Source organism: Crocodylus siamensis, chromosome 9 (assembly GCF_052110815.1).
Source record: "Crocodylus siamensis isolate JL-2025a chromosome 9, ASM5211081v1, whole genome shotgun sequence".
NCBI lineage: Eukaryota > Metazoa > Chordata > Crocodylia > Crocodylidae > Crocodylus > Crocodylus siamensis.
This window is the reverse complement of record NC_143403.1, coordinates 72,159,437-72,178,409: the sequence shown is the minus strand read 5'-3', so window position 1 is coordinate 72,178,409 and position 18,973 is coordinate 72,159,437. Positions and strand designations below refer to the sequence as shown.

General features: G+C 48.2%; 1 protein-coding gene across 7 annotated transcripts in view; it reads right to left on the bottom strand.

The window, feature by feature from the left end:
• CAMKK2 (calcium/calmodulin dependent protein kinase kinase 2) overlaps positions 1–18,973 on the bottom strand; it is a 36,594-nt gene that overhangs the window by 5,690 nt on the left and 11,931 nt on the right. For all 7 annotated transcript variants that reach the window (XM_090062001.1, XM_090062004.1, XM_090062008.1 and 4 more), the window contains 13 exons: positions 17,726–18,312; positions 15,243–15,290; positions 14,905–14,958; positions 11,243–11,294; positions 10,300–10,433; positions 8,181–8,217; positions 5,507–5,528; positions 3,841–3,929; positions 3,386–3,585; positions 3,213–3,266; positions 1,882–1,955; positions 961–1,048; positions 260–388 (listed from right to left, as the gene is read on the bottom strand). In XM_090062001.1, coding sequence (XP_089918127.1) covers positions 260–388; positions 961–1,048; positions 1,882–1,955; positions 3,213–3,266; positions 3,386–3,585; positions 3,841–3,929; positions 5,507–5,528; positions 8,181–8,217; positions 10,300–10,433; positions 11,243–11,294; positions 14,905–14,958; positions 15,243–15,290; positions 17,726–18,256 — 1,512 coding nt within the window. In that variant the 5' untranslated portion in view covers positions 18,257–18,312. The remainder of the gene's footprint in view (positions 1–259; positions 389–960; positions 1,049–1,881; positions 1,956–3,212; positions 3,267–3,385; positions 3,586–3,840; positions 3,930–5,506; positions 5,529–8,180; positions 8,218–10,299; positions 10,434–11,242; positions 11,295–14,904; positions 14,959–15,242; positions 15,291–17,725; positions 18,313–18,973) is intronic.

Sequence of the window (18,973 nt, the reverse complement as noted above, 5' to 3'; positions counted from 1 at the left end):
CTTGCTTAGAGAGAGAGAACTAGATCTATTCCAGGAAAAGTGTCTGGTCTTGCAGCAATACCTGCTGCTGCTGCATGATGCCCAGGTGCTATTGGGAAAGGAGGGATTCATCAATAAATCCACTGTAATTCAGCGTGTTGGTAGCAAAGCAGGGGGCAGGAAGCACTTGAAACCAGCAATCAGTGCTGCCAGGTAGGAGTAGCCATCCTGAAGTCCTTCCCAGGCATGTATGGAGCACACTGCTGTCCCCAGAACTCACCACTGTGGCCAGGCTTGGGATGTGTTTGACAGAGTTCTCGACCTCCTCTTCGGTGACCTCAACAAGTGTGCAGTTCTCATCCTCCGTCGGCAACAGCTCCACTCCATTCTTGGTGACCCAGGGGTGTAACTGCAATGCATAATGCAGCCTGTCAGAAGCCATTTCCTCTTTTTCATCAGTAAAAGAACACAGACACAGCAAGTCCAGCTCTTCTTTCCAGATGCAGTAGTGAGAACCTGTGAGCATCTGAGGGTGAGAGAAAGGCCTACCCCTTCAGCCCAGAGCAGCAAGAACAAGCAGTACCAAAATCCTTGGCCCTGGAGATGGGCTCTAGCCATGACTGCAGAGCCAGAAAGCTGCAAACACAGGTCCAGGTCCTGATCAAGTGAACCAGGACTCCAACTGCACAGGAGCAAGAGGGCTCACACTAGGTAACACTTTCAGGGGCACGTGGCTTCCACACCCCTCTCTGGGCTTTACTAGATGTATGGTCATCACTCTGACCTTCCAGATATAAAGCCCTAAAATGAGCCAAACATCTCCTTTAAGAAGGCGGCCCTTGAGGGGGAGTGGGGCTAGCAATGGGGGATCAAACCGAGCCCAGAAAATATGAAAGCAAAGAAAACGCAATAAATTAACAGCTCAGGACAGCAGTCAGGTCAGAACTCACCAGCAAGGCTTCACTTCTGACCGACAAGTACCTTGATTTCTGGGACTGAAATCCTGGATTCAGGGTTTTTATCCAGCATCCGCGTAACCAGATCCTTCAGTTCCTCTGTAATTTCTGGCCTTGAGGAAATGAGCATGAGCAAAGAGTTAAAGAATCCACAGCAACTTCTCACTGAGATGCACTATCACTTGAGCTTTTCTTGGGGACTGGGGAGAGCAGGTAGGTTTGGGCAGGATGCTTTGTGCTAGAGGAGGTGGCTCAGGCTAGTGCTACACAGAGCAGCCTTTAGGGATCATTCACACCTACTGCTGCTGCACCATGGAGCCTAATCCCAGGGTTCAAGACTCACTTCAGCCAAGCCCTGACCAAAACTGGCAGAGGTCAGCAGTAGGATTAAATGGTAAAGGGATTATGGAGCAGCAAAAATTTGGGAACCAGAAGGACTACACAGCCTAGTTACATCTCTATTTGCTGACTGCCCTGGGAAGTGAGGCTCTCCTCTCCCCATCCCAGTGTAGCAGGGCCTGATGAAGCTTCAACAAGGAAGTAGTAACCCCCATTCCAATGGCTTGCAGTCCATTAGTATAATTTCATGTTTTTATATTCTGTCTGATCAGAGTGCAGGGAAAGATCAGACAGACAAGAAAGCAACCCAGACTAGAAACCATGTGGCTACTGGAGAGGCTAATTGATTCCCATCATGTCTCTGGAAATTAAATCTCTTTTTTTCCCCAACATTTCTAAATCGATAAGCTTTGACCTCATGCTTGGAGGGAACTGCTGCTGCACTTGGCCTTAGCAAGAGACAAGTACTTGTGGTTGAGCTTTTGGTTTTATAAAACCTCACTGGATCAGGTCTGGTCCTATCCAGGAAATGCTTTATGGGAGTTGGAGGAAACAAGTGTTCCTTTTCTGAGGCACATGAGTAATTAGAAGGCTTCTCAGTACTCACTGGTCTGGGAATTCCAAGCTTTGGGTCTTGATTTTGTTGTGCAAACTTAGAATCCTCTCATCCATAAAGGGGCACTAACAACAGGAAAACAGCAGTAAGCAACAAGTTTTGTTGTGTGCTAAGCCAGGTGCTCACGAGAACGTGTCACACAGCTCAGAAAGAACCAGGCAGGCTTTGAGAAAAGAGTATGTTTGGGAAGAGTATATCATCCATGGAAGCTTCTCGTTACTGTGCTCAACTTTATTTCAAAACAGTAAAGAACACAATATCTTTATGCAGCATATGCTCGAAGTTGAGACTAGCAACTGCTCCCACTTGAACATTATGGCCAGACCTAAACATATAATCCTTGGGGTTTTTGAAAGCCAGGGGAACGTTCCATGATCAAGGCCTCTCAGATCAGCCCCCCTGGCCTGGAAAGGAGCCAGACAGAGCCATCCAGCTTCCAGTGTCCTTGGCTAAGGCATCTCCCTCAGTGACCCACTCAGTAGGTAAGATCTCTATGGGCTGTGTCTCCAGTAGAGTTGTTTTCTGCTGGTCAGATGAATGTAGTGTTTGGTGATGTGCAAAGCCTGGGGCAAGGCTCACCCCTTGACTTGGACTTTCAGCAACTCCATTACTATTACAGCAGGCCTTGGCCATTTGTGATTTTGGTGAGTTTCCCTGATTCATGTTATAGATTTTAAATTGAATGGTATCAATGATTCCAGACTGGAATAACTGCAGCATCACTCACCGGTTACCAGGACAATTTACACCAAACGCCACTCTACACTAGGATCCAGAGTGGACAGATGACCAAATTACTCTGCAGTAGCAGACTGTAGACTACAAGAGTGCCTCAGCATGAGGTGATGGCAGAGCAGGTAACAGTTTGAGCAAAGGGAGCTGTGGCAACAACACAGACTGACATAATACAGTGTACGTACTACACTCATTTCAAGCAGTACCTTTACATTAGAGCAGGGCTGTATGTTGCACGTGTGCTCCACTTTTACACTAGAGTACAGGCAGATAGCACTTGTCTAAAAGGTTGTGTGTCTGCACCATGGTTGCACAGGCTATGTGGCTCTTATACCACATGGAAAAAGGAGGCAGTAGCACACAGCTCAGTTGGGGAGTAGATTAAGGCTATGTTTCTTCTGTCCCCTTGATCCTGGATACTTGGGCCCCTGAACACCTGTCCGGTCATGTGGCTTTAATGAGGATGGAGGTGAGGTGGGGTGGGGTGACCTGATGTTAGCTTCACCAAGCGAAACAACCTGCACACCCTTCTATCAAGTAGAGTCGTGCTGAACCACTGAACAGGACTAGACAGAAGATCTCATTACCTGCCCAAACACAAAACAGTAGAGCGTGATCCCCATGGCCCAGACATCCAAAGCCTTGGAAGGAAAGAGAACACAGTTAATACCAAGCTCTTACAATTAGAGGCTGAAAAATGGGCATGTAGTTACACATACACATAGACATTTGAAAAAGACCTAACATCACTGCAATATACCTTTCCAGAAAAGATTTTTCTGGTTTCTGAGAGTGTTTCTGGGGCCATGAATGCAGGGGTGCCCACTGTGTTGGTTAGAAGGGCATCTGTTCCTTTGAACTCATTGCTCACGCCAAAGTCAGCGATTTTGATGTGACCATCCTCCCCCACAAGAAGGTTGGAAGGTTTAATGTCCCGGTGGATTATCTTCTGATAGTGCACTGTGATGAGAGAAGCAGTAAGATATTTAAGTGGCAGTATGTGCCTGTAGCACAGCGGAAAGAAGCGGAGAACAGTTAAGTGTACTAATGGAATGCCAACCTTGCTTAACAGTGCCAGTGCAAGTAAGGGCCAAATCCTTAGTGGGGGTAAATGAGACAGCCCCACTGATTCAAAGTGCGAAATTGTGACTTAACGCCACCTCAGGCTCTGGCCCAGTCTTTTAAGGATCTCAGCACTTTCATGTGGAAGCTTACGGTATTCAATGCCTTTGATGAGGTCCTGGAAGTAGAACCGCGCCTGATCTTCAGTGAGAGGTTTCAAGGTTGGGATTTCCATGACAGGCCTGTGAAGGCAAAGCACAGAACAAAGCCAGTGAGATAAAGGGCAGTTTGGAATGGACCAGACCCCAGCAGCTCCTTTCCTGGTATACAAGGATAGGAGCATGTCTCCAACCAAACCACATGCTGGATTCCCTATCCCGTGATGCTAGCCACCCAGCCCCTCCCCTTCATACCCAGGCACTCCTGCCCTTCAGTAGATGCTGCAGATTACGGCACTCCAGGAAAACAAAACCTGCTAGGCCCTGGCTGTGCCACAGATCTTTTGGGCTTGCGGTTCAGCATGTTGACCCATGGTTTCCAATTACAGGTGTGGACAGGAAACAAATCAAACACAGGAGTTAGGGACCTTATTCTAACTCTGCTTCTGCCTACAAAAGGCAATGCCTAAAACTCAAGTCCCAGGGCAGCTATAAGGGAATGGATTATATGGACTTGATCCTTGATTGTATGCGGCCTCTTTGTACCACAAGTGTTGCAAAGCATCTCTGATCCCACCAAAGCAGGGCGCTGAGGGACTGGGTCAGCACAGAAGATCCTCAGGTAGTGAGAACAAGTGAAATAGCTCCAGGCCTTGCCCTTCTCTTGGTGGTTGGCTTTGGGAACAAGGCTGGGGCTTCCCTGATCTGCAGCAACTCCTACCTGCTGTAAATGCTCCTCAAGCTGCTCTATATTACAGTGTTGGGGAACAGTCTGGGGGAGCAGAAAGACAGTTTAAAGCCACCCTTTCACTCTTGCAAGTGGAGATGCATGCACCCTGGAGACCAGGACTGAGGTTTGGATCGCATCTGTCGCTCCGTGTAACCAGGTTACAGTTCCCACTCCCACATCTACTCCCATCCCTGGAGAGGGCGAGTGTGGCTCAGGAAAAAAGAAAGGGCCTCCCTCTTGGTAAAGTCAATAAGAACAGTGGTTGAGCAAGGATTGAATGAAAACATCAGAGCCCTGTCCATTAGTATTATGGCTATAATATTATAAAGTGAGACAAATATACATGCCTTGGGCTGAGGAAGGCTGGTGCCCACAGACAGTGGCTACCTGCCCCAGCGTGCCTAAATCTAGAGGCATCAAGTGAGAAGAGCATGAGCACAGCCAGGAAAGTGCCTGTTACAGTAAAAATGCTTCTGGGTAAGTGGGGCACCCTGGAGCAGGAAGACTGAGGGATGATACCGAGGAGGCCATACCTGGCATCTGGCCAACAGGCACAAAGCACAGACAGCAACTATATTTTGGGGCAACTCCAATTTAATTTGAGTTGATGCAACTCACATGGAGGCCAGGAGAGAGAAGCACAGCAAGAAAAGCAACTAGCAAGAGAATGCAAGAGACCCACCTACTTTAACTTCCACCTTCTCCAGGCTCCTTGGCATGTAAAACTACACCAATTTAGACTCCCTTACTCATCAGTAGCTACATAAGTGAAGAGGAGTCTGCCCATATCTAAGGGTGAGGGTGAGGTCTAGATTAACACCTAGCATAATACCTCTGACTTTGGCCTATACCCAAAGCAAACTAAAACACACATGAAATGTATGCAATTGATTCACCTTTTTTAGTTCTTACCTCATATTTCAATACTTACCCTTGTTTTACCAGTTCAAACACTGAAAAACCAAAGAAAATAAAAGGTGAATAGTTATAGGCTGGAAAATCTGCAGACAAGATCCCTGCAGAAAACTAATTATTTTTATAGCTAAATTATGTAAAGATGTTTAGTAATCAAATGCCATGTTGAATAGGACATGTGGAGTTTGGTATGTTCTTGTGTCTTTGATTAAAGCAAAGAATCTGGACTTGGCCAAATGAAGCTAACTCAGACTAGGGAAGAATCACTTTTGGCATTTTGTTTTTTTAAAAAGTATTTATGCATACACAAAGCCTGGCATGAAAATGTCTCTACATCAGGACACACCCAACATGCACAGAGAGAAACTGGATGGACAATGGCCAACACTGCTTCAAAGGGTCCAGCACCATCTGCCTTCTTATTTCATGCCGAATAGTTCAGAATCCTTGCAGTGTCGGACTGATAACCTGCTCGCTACCACCCTGAGCCTGCACTTCTTGCACACACCACTTTTGAGCATGCAAAGACAGCAGGAACAATTCTAAGCAAACTAAAGCTTTTCCATCAACACATGGCTCCACCCTCAGGTCAGAAATCCAAAGCAAGGTATAGGCAACGAAAACTATATTTAACTAGAAACGAACTAAAGCCCTCCCCCAGCCAAAACGTTTATATATGTTTCTTGAAGAGAAGCTTTGAAGGAACCCATTAGTTTCTGAGATAAATGATGTATATTTAAAATACCTTTGAACCAGGAAAATAAAAAGTTTGTACCCAAGTGGAACATGCAAAACACACTCCCCCCACCTCCAGCTCATACATAGTAGAGATGTGAAGGCTTAAATCTTCCACAGAAACTCTGAGAGCTGCCCCACTATAACTAACAGCACTAATAAGGACATTACTCTGTCTGAGAGAGGATGGCAGAGCCTTCGTTAACATATTTTTAGGAATAACAGCTGCCAGTATGAGAAAACTTGGCCCTCAGGGTGTGGATTAAATTAATAAAAGCCGGGATCACAGCAAGACTGAGATGCTAATGAACTCAGGCAGCGATCAGAAAAGGCATCATGGCTGGAGTGGAAATCAGCCTTCACTGGTCATCTGGCAGGTAGCAGCTCGGCTCCGTGTTATTTAAGAGGGATATCTGTATCACAATCATCACTGTAAGTGGTTTTGAGCAATATGAGGCAACATACTTCAGGGAATATTGTCAAGACTGATTAATTTCCTCAAACAGGTCTATTTTCGGGTACAAACTGCTAAACAATTCTAGGGAGACAGGGGAAGCAGCACAGGTCGTTCTAATCAAGGAGGATGAATCAGTGAGCTCTCAAAACTTTTGCTGACATGACACCCGCGTTCCCTCAAGCAGGGTTAGTACCGTACAGGCACTGTGGCCTAAAGGCTCCATAATGCTCCACCAGGAAGTAACTACAGTGGCTGGAGGAGCTGAACTCCAAGGAGGAGGAAGACACTTCAAAGCACACTGTGTGATGAGGAGTCTTTGCCGTTCTAGCCTGGGGGAGCTCTTAATGCTCTGCCAACATTTCTCAAGCCTTTTGATACTTTAGGAGTCTCCCTGTCATACAGCTGGGGTAACGGAGGCACAGAGAAGTTAAGCGACACACAAAGGGTATCAGTGGCCAAGGAGAGTGCGATACCCAGGTCAGACTGCTAATGCTCTGCTGTAGCCAGCCACTGAACACAGCCTCCTTCATTAAAGGAAGCAGCAAGAACGTGGCTGCAGGAGGAGGTGCCCACAACAGACAGCCACTTTATCTTACAATTTATTCCTATTGTGCCTCTGCCTCAAGTCAGAGCCCCCAGGCTAGTGCAGGCGAAGCTTGGAGGTAGAAAAATAAGTGGTACGTGGGTCTGGTACTGGCCAATTTCAGAGTGAAGGCACCAACCAAACCGGGTCCCTGGTCAGAGCAGGGATGGCCAACTCCTATGTTCCAGTTCTGCCACAAACCTAGAGGCTCTTGGGTGGGGCACCTTACCCTTTCTGTGCCTCAGTCGCTCTCTGTAAAGCCTGAAAAGCATGGATGGGAGTGGTCAGGCTCGCGGTCAATGCAACCCTCCTTGGCAGGCTAGCTAAACAATCACTTTTTTCCTTGAACTCTGGCTCCCTGTCAGCTCAGTGGGGAGGGCAGGTCTTTCCATCTGAGAGAGAGCGTGCAGCTATACCAGCTCCTCCTCAGAAACTGAAACAGTGCTTACCCAGCTTTTGGGTAAGACAAGAGGGTAGTAGTTAAGAGCATTACAGGTTACAACTGGACACCTGGCTTTCTCAAGTGGTCCCAGACATCTAATTACAAGCTGGCTCCCTGCTAAGTCTAGGCTCACTGGGCAGCGCCCTGTTTGATCTCTTTCTGAACAGGTGCAGGGTCCCACACATGCTCCTGTAATTAAAGGGGACCTGTTCATCTCATATTCCTACACCAGGGAAACTCTCATTGCCATAAGTTTTCTTCAATTACTTTGCCACCATACACTGAATCTTTTTAGAGATCAACCGCTTTGCTTGCCTAGCCTGCTCCCCAATCTCCCCCAGAAAACTGTGGGAAATGCTTTATACTTCCACAAAGTGAGATTCTCACCAAAAAAACAAACAAGCCCAACATCAAACACTGTTATTGCCATGTGGCAGGCCCAGCAGGGCAGGGGGAAAAAGCGGCCTGCTTACCCATGTACAGATGGTCTTCGCTGGGGTCATCTAGCACCTGCCAACACAAGTTAAAAGGAATAGAAATGACTCCACGTGGGGGAGAAGCAATATATATTTCCACAGGCCCATATCCTCGTTATATTATACCCACCACAAAATACTGCGTATAATGCATCAGCCACAGGGATAAAAGCCCCAAATTAACACCTAAGGCTTACATCCATCCTACATATATTAGATGGTATGTATGATGCATCAGAGGCACACAGCGTGTGTGAGCCCCAATACACAGTGACAAGTCAGCAACCACCTCAGTCTTCATCGCTGTCTCTATAATAAACACTGCAGCCAGGTAACCTCAACATCACTGGGGACAGAATATGGCTCATCTTGCTCTAAGATGTGAGGTCCTTACTGCTTGAGGTAAGAGGGAAGTCTCCGTTAGTGGTAAATGCAGAGCATGATTCAGTTCAGAACTTCTGGCTCTATGTGCCAGAGACCTGTGATGTAACTACAGGCAGCGCAGAGACTACTTCACTGTTCAATGCCTGTTTATAAATGGATAGATGAGAATAAAACAGAATGAGAAAGTTTATGAAGAAATAAAGTAAAATGAGTTTTGCCTTGTGGATGCCAGTTTAATTATACTTCAAATAAAGCTTAGAAAGTCTCAATTTCTTTAATGGCCAGGTCAGCAGCTCCAATTTTAGAAGTGGTGCATTTCTCACCGTCATTGTCTTTTAGAAACTCCACTATTTTAATTTAAAATGTACCTCTGAACTCTGCTAATCACATTATTTCAAGGGAAAAAGATGTAGCTGGAACACAAGGCAATGATACTTCCCATATGGTTAAATATTTATCTCTGGTAAACCAGCTAATTTAAGTCTGCACATTCTTCAATGTTGATATTTTTGGCATGGACGGTTTTAGCCAGCCAATATAGATTTTTCTGGAGACAAATTTCAAATCTAGCATTGGGTTTATTGAAACTTCTCTAATTCATTTCTAAAGGACGAAGCATAAAAAGAACCAAACTGGAAAAAACACAAGTGTCAAAGAAATCCTCCGAGGGACATGCTACATCAGATGCAGGAAGAGCAAACTGGGGTGTGTGGATGATTCACCAACTCAGAATGAAATCTCATGCGAGATGCTTGGGCACGTGGCCTTGAAAGACTATTTACAATCACATCTAGCTCCCTGCAGGTTCTGTGATGGAGAGCCTGGTGGGTTCCTTGTGATGCTGAGTATGCAGACCAGCACAGACTCCTTTATTGCATCACTTATGGGGATGAAAAGAAATGTTTCTGTCTTTGGGCCTCATCCTGAAAGTTGCTAAGTGCCCTCAACTCCTATTCAAGCCAATTCGGCACTGCATAGGAAGTACTTGGGCCCTGGGTGTGCAGACGGACTGCTTCAGGACTCTGGAACATGGTTGGCATCCACAACACTTTCTTCACATGAGTAGGAAATAGATCTTTTCCTGCCTCCCTACAACAAACAAATAATAGCAGTGCCTTGGAGCATACGCGAGGTTTTTCATTCTTGTTTCATCAGGGCCCTTGGAAATGCCATTTCCTTCCTCCCTGAACTGTTCTTGCCCTTTTAAAATTCCCCAGTAAGTTCTGTAGTCAAGGTGACAAGAGAAAGGAACTGACTTCCCCAAAAGCCACCCTTTAAAATGAGAAGGGAAACAAGCGTCTGAGATCTGGAAAGTGCCAAAGAGAAAGTCCTGTAGGTCTTGCTCAGCTACACCCATGCAACTTTCCTCTGCTCTTTCCAGATCAGTGCAGAACGTGTGCCTCTTGGCACAGAAGCCCTTTTATTCTTGGCTCTCAAGCACAGCTGGACTGCATGCCCACTAGGTGTGTTCAGGAAACAGGCTGCAGATGTAACACTGAAAAGCAATTCCATGTACCGCTGCAAACAAGGCACAGCTGTTGCTTGTGCCAAGCTAAATGAATGCTCTGAAGAAGTATTGCTGAGCTTAAGAGCCAGCCCCTCAGCCACACAGGCAAGCTGTGCCTTGGAAAGATGCTTGGGATGACAAAACAGTCATTGTGCTCTCGGTTCCCATGATGAACACTACCTGCCCCGGCATGCAGTCACAAATGAACATCTGTACTGGTCTCACCTCCACCAGCTTCACCACGTTTGGGTGATCCAGCTTCTTCAAGATGGCAATCTCTTGGTACACCTGTTCAATTGGCCCTTTTGGTTGGGAACAGCCTTGAGGTATGGCTCTGGCTCCCCGAGGAGGTGGGCGGCCTGTTTAAAAGTGTAAAGGTAGGTGAGACAGGTAGCATAAAGCACAACTAATCAGTATGGCTGAGCCAAGGTGTCGTCTCATGAGTGGTCACAGCATGAAAGCCCCGATACCCTGAGTTGCAGGGAGGTCACTGCTCCTACTGACTCCCCTGGGGGTGCCATGTGCTATGCATCTTTCAACACCAGGCCCAGAAGCATGAATCTGAATGGCCCTGGTGAACAGCAGTGTACACTAATAAGGATCATTTAAAGAAAAAATATTGCTGCTTAATACATGCAATTATCAAGGACCTGAACATGACAAATGCTGTCACCCCAGTGCAGTAAGGTGTGAGGGCCACACTACAGGTTACTGCACGATGCACAGATCAAAATTCTAACCCTTCCCTTTTGGCAAGAGAACTTGTCAGCAGAGGCCATCAGAGCCACTAACCCAGTGCTGCTCTGACTTGTACTCTGTAGTGCTCTGTTATAGGATAGAAAAGGAAATCAAGGCATGGCAGAGTTAAGTGACTTGCCCAAGGTTGCACAGTCTGTGTTAGAGCTTAGCTCTCCTGCTTCCCTTACTAGGGCTGTAGCCCTCCAGCTGTGTCTCCTCCAGGACACCAGCCCCCACCCCAAACCTGAGAGACTCTCAAACCCAGCAGTGACACCAGGCACACTGCGACTAGAACAGCCAACTTGTATGTTGGATAACTGCTGTCAGAGACTGTGCAGCCAGATGCTCCCACCTCGCTGTGACAGCCCACAGTTGAGCAGCAGCAGACCTTGCCAGGTCTCCACAGACCACGCAGCCACGCATCACTTACGTGGGAATCCTGCTTGTCTCATCAGCTTCTTTTTGGAAAGAACTTTCATTGCCTGCAAGACAATTCAGATGTAAATGATGCCAAGTCCTGCAGGTGTACGAGATGAATACTTTGCTCAGGAGCAGACACTGGACCCATAGCCAGAGCAAGCAGGCCTTGTACTAACGCTCGTAGTATGGGAAACAAGCAAGAGGAACTTACCCTCTTGCTAGCTGACACCAACCCAGACACAGTGGGGCTCACTGAAACATGGTGGGACCCAACGCATGACTGGGTGGTGAATATCAAGAGGTATCGGCTGTACAGGAAGGATAGGACAGGGAGGAAAGGCGGGGCATACAGCTCTACATTAAGGAGGAATACACATCCTCATCAATTAGCAAAGAGTCAGAGGAGGGGCACTCTGAAGTGCTCTGGGTTAGAGTACAAGGCAGTCGAGGGGAAAGAGATTTAATGGTGGGGGTCTACTACAGACCTCCCAACCAAGGAGAAGAGCTAAACCAGGAATTCTTAAGTCAGCTCATAGAGGTAGTTAGGTCCAAGGACGTGGTCATCATGGGTGACCTGAACTTTCCAGACATCTGCTGGGAAGAGCAGTCAGCCAGGTCTGACCACTCACGTAGGTTCCCAGCCCAAATACAGGACCACCATCTAACCCAGGGGGTGCACAGCCCCACCAGGGGAGACACCTTGTTGGACCTGGTGCTGGCCACTGGCGATAACCTGGTGAGGGGGCTGCGGGTGCTCGACCACCTGGGCAACAGCGATCATCGCCTGCTGGGATTCACCATCCAGTGCAAGGTGCCAAAGGTCTACAGCAAGGCAGCGGCCCTAGATTTCAGGAGGGCGACTTCAATGAGCTAAGGAGAATAATCAAGGAAGCACTGAGGTCCAGGAGGGGAGGGGAGCCAGGTGTCCAAGAAGGGTGGTTACTCCTTAAGGAGACAATCCTCCAAGCCCAAAGGGAGGTAATCCCAACACAGATCAAAGGGGGCAGGAGGGCACAAAAGCCCCCATGGCTCACCAAAAGCATCTGGGAATGTCTCCTAGCTAAAAGGGAGGCGTGCACCCATTGGCAGGGAGGGGCCATCCCCAGGGAGGACTACACTGCGGTTGCTCGGGGCTGCAAGGCGGGGAGGAGGTGTCAGGAAGGCCAAGGCGGAGATGGGACTGGGATGAGTGACTCGGATCAAGGACAACAAGTCGTCCTTTTTTAAATACACAGGGGGCAAAAAGAAGATACGGGGTAATGTGTGGCCCCTGCAGGACACACTAGGAAATTTGTTCGTCACACCAGACAACAAAGCCAACATATTTAATGACTTCTTTGCCTCCATTTTCCTGAGCAGGGGCCAGATCAGCCACCCTCCCTCTGGGCCGGCCTTAGACCCCAGGGGAGGCGCACCCAGGCCATGGGTCAGGGAGGAACTAGTCAGGTAACTTCTGGAGGGACTGGATGTATTCAAATCAGTTGGTACGGATGATCTCCACCCCCGAGTGCTGAGGGAATTAGCTGAGGTCATTGCAGGACCCCCAGCACGGCTGTACGAGCACTCATGGTGCTCTGGTGAGGTACTGGAGGACTGGAAGAGGGCCAACGTGGTTCCCATCTTCAAAAGAGGAAGGAAGGAGGACCCGGGGAACCATAGGCCAGTCAGTCTTACCTTGATCCTGGGCAAGCTTTCTGACAGAGTTATCCTAGCGCATGTCCACGAGGGGCCGGGGGGGAGATTATGCTCAGGGGCAACCAACACGGGTTCATCAGTGGCAGGTCCTGTCAGACCAACCTGGTGGCCTTCTATGACCAGGCCACCAAATCCTTAGATGCGGGGGTAGCAGTGGACATCGTCTTCCTGCACTTTCGGAAGGCCTTCGACACTGTCTCTCACCCCATTCTCATTGAGAAACTGGGGGGCTGTGGCGTAGACACCCACACAGTCAGACGTGTTGTCAACTGGCTGGAGGGCTGCACCCAGAGCGTGATGATGGACAGGTCTTTTTCAACCTGGAGGGACGTGGGCAGTGGGGTCCCCCAGGGCTCGGTCCTCAGGCCCACACTGTTCAACATCTTCATCAGTGACTTGGATGAGGGGGTAAAAAGTACCTTGTTCAAATTTGCTGATGACACTAAGATGTGGGGGGACGTGGGCACGCCAGAAGGAAGAAATAGGCTGCAATTGGACCTGGACAGGTTACAGGGGTGGGCGGACGAGAATAGGATAGGATTCAACACCGACAAGTGCAAGGTGCTACAGCTGGGGAGGAAGAACCGGCACCATACCTACAGGCTGGGGGACTCCCTCTCGTCAGTGCAGAGGCAGAAAAGGATCTTGGAGTCATCATTGACTCCAAGATGAACATGGGCCGGCAGTGTGGGGACGTGGTCAGGAAGGCCAACCGCACCTTGGCATGCATCCACAGATGCATCTCAAACAGATCCAAGGAGGTGATCCTCCCCCTCTATGCGGCACTGGTCAGGCCGCAGCTGGAGGACTGCGTCCAGTTCTGGGCGCCGCACTTCAGGAGGGATGTGGACAGCACGGAGAGGGTCCAGAGGAGGCCACTCGCATGGTCAGGGGGCAGCAGGGCAGGCCCTACCAGGAGAGGCGACGGGACCTGAACCTGTTCAGCCTTCACAAGAGAAGGCTGAGAGGGATCTGGTGACTGTCTATAAACTCACTAGGGGGGACCAGCAGGCACTGGGGGAGTCCCTGTTCCCCCAAGCACCGCCAGGAGTGACCAGGAATAACGGTCACAAGCTGGCAGAGGGGAGATTCAGACTAAACATCCGCGACTTTACTGTCAGGGCGGCTAGGATCTGGAACCAACTTCCAAGAGAAGTGGTGCTGGCCCCTACCCTGGGGGTCTTTAAGAGGAGGCTGGAGAGAGACCTTGCTGGGGTTGTTTGACCCCAGTACTCTTTCCTGCCATGGCAGGGGGTCAAACTCAAATATTCTGCTCAGGTCCCTTCCGACCTGACCAACTGTGAAACTATGAGATGGGAAAGAAGCAACACACCTCGACCTACAGGGCACAGCAGTCTTTTGGACCCATCTTGGAAAAGAAAGAGGAAGCCCATTCTCACATATATGAAACCCCAAATACAGGGCAGCATCTCTCCCCCTCTCTCTCCATCTCCAGGCTTCTTTTCCCAATGCCACAGAGAAGCTCCCCCTTCTGTGCTCATCCCTCCCCAGGATTGTAAGCCTCTCCCCCTGCTTGTCCTCCTCCTTCCTTCTCTAGTTTCACCCACCCAAGGTCTTGATTCCATAAGGCCAGCAAAGCCTGAAGGCTGATCTTGCTCCTTTCTGGTGCCCTTGGCCTCCCATAATTTGCTAGCCAGCTAATGCTCACTCTTTCCTCTGAAAGACATGATGCAGGAGCCCAAGATGCAAGGAAAAGTGTTTTTCAGTCACCAGGTCAGGAAGCAGGGAAGGAGTCTCAGCTACCAAACTGCTGCCTACCCCATTGCTGGGGAAAAGAAGAATTTCAAACCCAGCGTTGTGAGGTTTGGATTTTTTTTTAAATCAAGTGGTCTAAAGAGCTGGAAGACGGTTGGCAGATCAGCCCGCCTGCAATATCAGAGACTACTTAGACCCTGGAGGGGAGGGAGGCTTATCTGCTGCTCCAGCCACCAGACAATCAATACCAATGATACTCACATAGTAGGTGTTGTCATCTTCATTGTACGCGAGTTTCACGACCCCATAGGAGCCCTACGGAAACACACGAGCCACAGGTTACTGCCAGGAATCAGCTGAGATAAAGTACATCTGCCACTCTGGACCCCATGACCAGCAGCGCAAAAACTGGTCTGCGGATTCCTTTACAAGCCACAGATTAGCCAGAACCGTGGGGCTCCTCCCTCTGCTCTCACAGCACTGACACGCGGGACACAGCATCCTTCTAACACTGGGACCTAACAGGGTTCAGAAAAATAAACACTCCCCCCAGCCCAGCCTGGGCCTCACCCACCAAGTTTATGGTACAGAATACCCACCTTTCCGATTTCGTCTTTCAGCTTATACTGATTAAGCTGCACGCAGTCCTACGAGGGGAGGAAGAAAGAAAGAGGTTGAACCAGTGGTAGATGCAAACAATTGCATGTTTATTTGTTCCATTCGTTGCACAGGTAAAAGGAATGTATAATTCATAAACAAAGCACTGGAAAAGGCTCTAGACATCAGAAGCACCATTAGAGTCAATTAGCTGGAGAGAGAGAAAACAAATCTCGAAACAGTAACAGCCTCTTAAGTCACAGGCACAATGTTCTTTAGACAATAAATGTCATCTTTTACCATGCAGATGACTGTGCTTGTTTGGTAATGTAAATCCATTCAGATTGTAGCTATAATGTTTGATTTCATTAGCAATAGATGACAGCCATTTGCTAGATTTGGCATCGCTACACATGGCTAATTACAGGCATTCAAGTTATTGCACTCAATAACATTCCCTCACATGAAATGTGCACATAAAGATCAGTCACTGGAATTAACTGGCTATAGACCTATTGGAGTGCATCAGGCCTTGTAAGCAATGGAAAGTTTAGTCCTTACTCAACAGCCAGTGACCACCCTCCACATACTTTTATTATGCCTAAAGCACTGTCTAGCTGTAGATGTTTGTGGCCTGTTCTGCATTAGAGATGACAGGTTCTGGGCACACAAACAGCTCACGCCCTTATCTTTCAAAAAAGCTTTTTTTTTACTTCATGTTTCTCACACAGTGGGCAGAAGACAGCATCCACCCACTTCTGAACCTTGTTCAAGAAACTGCAGGCTCCTCGTTTTCTTGCTTTTTTGCCATCAGCAGCAACTAGTAAATTGTAGGGGGGAAACCCAGGCTAGCGACCCAATAACGAACAACTCCTCAAGGGTTACAACCCCCACAGGACCTTCTTTGCAGACCCTTCTTCCTCTGGAGGCAGGATCATCCAAGGGGCTGAGAAATTCATTTAGTCCTAACTCACATCAGTAACGAAACTCCCGTTAAGTGTGGTTGGACAAGCCCTTTTATTTTACGAGGAGCTCTGGGGAATCGGCACCATGCAAGATTGGGCTCTTATCACATCACAATGGAGCATTTGTGCACAGATGAACACTTCTGAGAGGACATGACTCCTCCTTGCTACCTCAGGTGTAAGAAGAAGGACCCCTGACACCCACCATGTTGTTGTTACTTAAGAAGAGTCCCTGTTTTCTCAGATTAACCACACATTTTCCATCCACTGCAGAACACGTGTGGAGGTTTAATGCCAAAAGATGAGCATCATAAATACAAGCACATCTTCCTCCTTTCAAACAAATAATGAGGAAAGAATGGGTTGGAGGTATGAATTCCGCCCACCTCTCTTTTAATCAGCTGCTGTTGGGGATCACAGAACTCCCTACCAGCTTCCCAAAGAGTGTCTCATTTCCCATTATTTACCTTCCTTCCCCAGCCCCTGGCACTGCAAGCTGTGATAAATACGGTTGGGCTCCATTAGCAGAGTCACTCAGCCGGACCAAGAAGGCTCTCTCTCGGGGGATTTGAAACAGACACACCAGGTTCTCCCATCATCAAGGTAAAGAAGTTGCAGTGCCCAGCACAGCTATTACATCCACTGCTGTTGCAGTCAGACAGGCTTTTAAATGGCATGCTTTCAGACTAAACTTGGCAGCCAGGAAGTTCCAAGTTCTGCGCCAAAGTGGAATCAGCCTGCCTTGTGGCAATCTATGGACTTGACTCCACAGCCCCCATATCTACAAAGTAGTAGAGTTCAAGGATGAAAGGGTTTACCCTGCTGCCCCAGTTTCCCCACCTATAAAATGGGAGCAATATTTATTTCACAAGTCTTCTGAGGAATAAACACGCTTTGAAAAATGGAGGATGCTACCTACTTACTTAATAATCAGCCACTGTTCCATGGCAACAGCTTGCCAAGTGCTGCAAGGGACCAATATCATGTGCATATAAGTGCTCATATTGCTCCCATGAGTAAGCAGCTGCTCACACACCTAAGAGTTCACAGGACCAGGTCGTTAAATACAAAACCTTCAGTCAGGGGTCATGCAACTTCTCTGGTTCTGTTTGGAGACCCTGGGAGGATCTGAAAGCGAACACATGGGGAGCCATGCAGATTTCTAGCTGGGAAACCAAGAAGAACGTCAGGTTGCCTATACTCAGAAGGGGAAGACAAATGCAAGCTCAATGAAACAGGCACATGGAACAGACATCAGAACACAGAAAACAGGACCCCCGAATGGTGAGCCCCCAACAGTCATTCACACACCCCCCTTGCTAGGAACCACCTTTAATGACAGGAAAATACTCCAGATGAACCAAGCAAGAATAAAAGGCTGCATCAAAAGCAACAGGTTAAAAGAATCCTGAGCCCAGGAGGCAGCAGAGTAAGGCCAAAATTTATGGAAACTATACATACATCACAGGGGTGCAGAGTCTGTGATGCACACAGGTCCAACTCTCTCCCCCACACCTTACCTGCAAGCCTGTGATGGAAACTCTGTTGGATTCCACTGTGGGCCTCCGTGGCAGCCGAGGAGACGAATGTGGAGACGTGACTGGAGAATAAGGGAGCGATGGGTAAATGTATCGCTCATTCATGTCTACATTACTCCCGGGAGACTGTGCTGACTGGGACCTTTCCTGGAGAGAGAGTTTTCGACTGGAAAAATTTAGCTTGACTTGCACCTCCCTCATCTCATCTAACGGGCCCCTGCTGGTGCTGGGGATGGTCTTCTCTTCATGTCCAATGCTGTCAGACATGATCGTATCTTCTTTGCAGTGCTCCATGTGCTCATCTTCCTCCAGTCCCTCCTGTCGGTCAAGTCCCTGCTCCTCGCTCATGGCACCCGTTGAATCATACTCTGATACCACGACGAAGGACTCCATGCCGAAGCAGTCAGTGTTCAGTGACGACACACCACACAGAACGTCAGGCGCCTCGCTGCACAGTCCATCGTAACAAATGGGCCACTCAGCAGCAGCTCTGCTGGGGATGCATGATGGCATGATGCACTTGCCAGCTTCATCCCTACGGCTGGTGCAGCTCCATCAGAGAGGCTAAGCTAAGAGCATAACAAACAGTTAGCGGCAACACGCTGCAGCAGCCCATGTCCTGTTTGTGGGCTGCTTTAAAGACAAGAGCTAACTTTGTCCTGGATGCGTTGTTGAGCTCATTGCTCCGCTGACAGTTAGGAATTCTTCAGGCATCCATAGGTAATTAGTCATTACCCCCATCTAGAGCAGTGGTCTCCAAACTTTTTTGATCATGCACCCCTATCAGTAAAAAATGTTTGAGCACACACCCCTGATATATGTATATTTATTTATAAATTATATACATGTACTACTCAGTGTAACACTGTACAAAGTTTGGAGACCACTGTACACTGTACTACTGTACCTCCACGTTGTGGAAGTCCCACTCTTCCACATACTGTACGTGACACGTGACCGTCTGACGTACGGACCGAGTGAAGGCGCCAGTGTCAATCCGTATATTAAATATTAGTAAAGCTTAATTTCTTATTTTTTTTAGATAAAAAATAAATATAAATAGAAGTTCTAATATTTTCTTCCCGCACCCCAATGGATCGTCTTGCGCACCCCACTTCGGAGACCACTGCTCTAGAGTAACACGGTGCTGGCAGTTCAGCAGCCAGCAGTCTACCCAGTTCTGTAGCGATCCGATTCAGTCCAGTCCATGTTAGCAGAGATGGGGCCAGA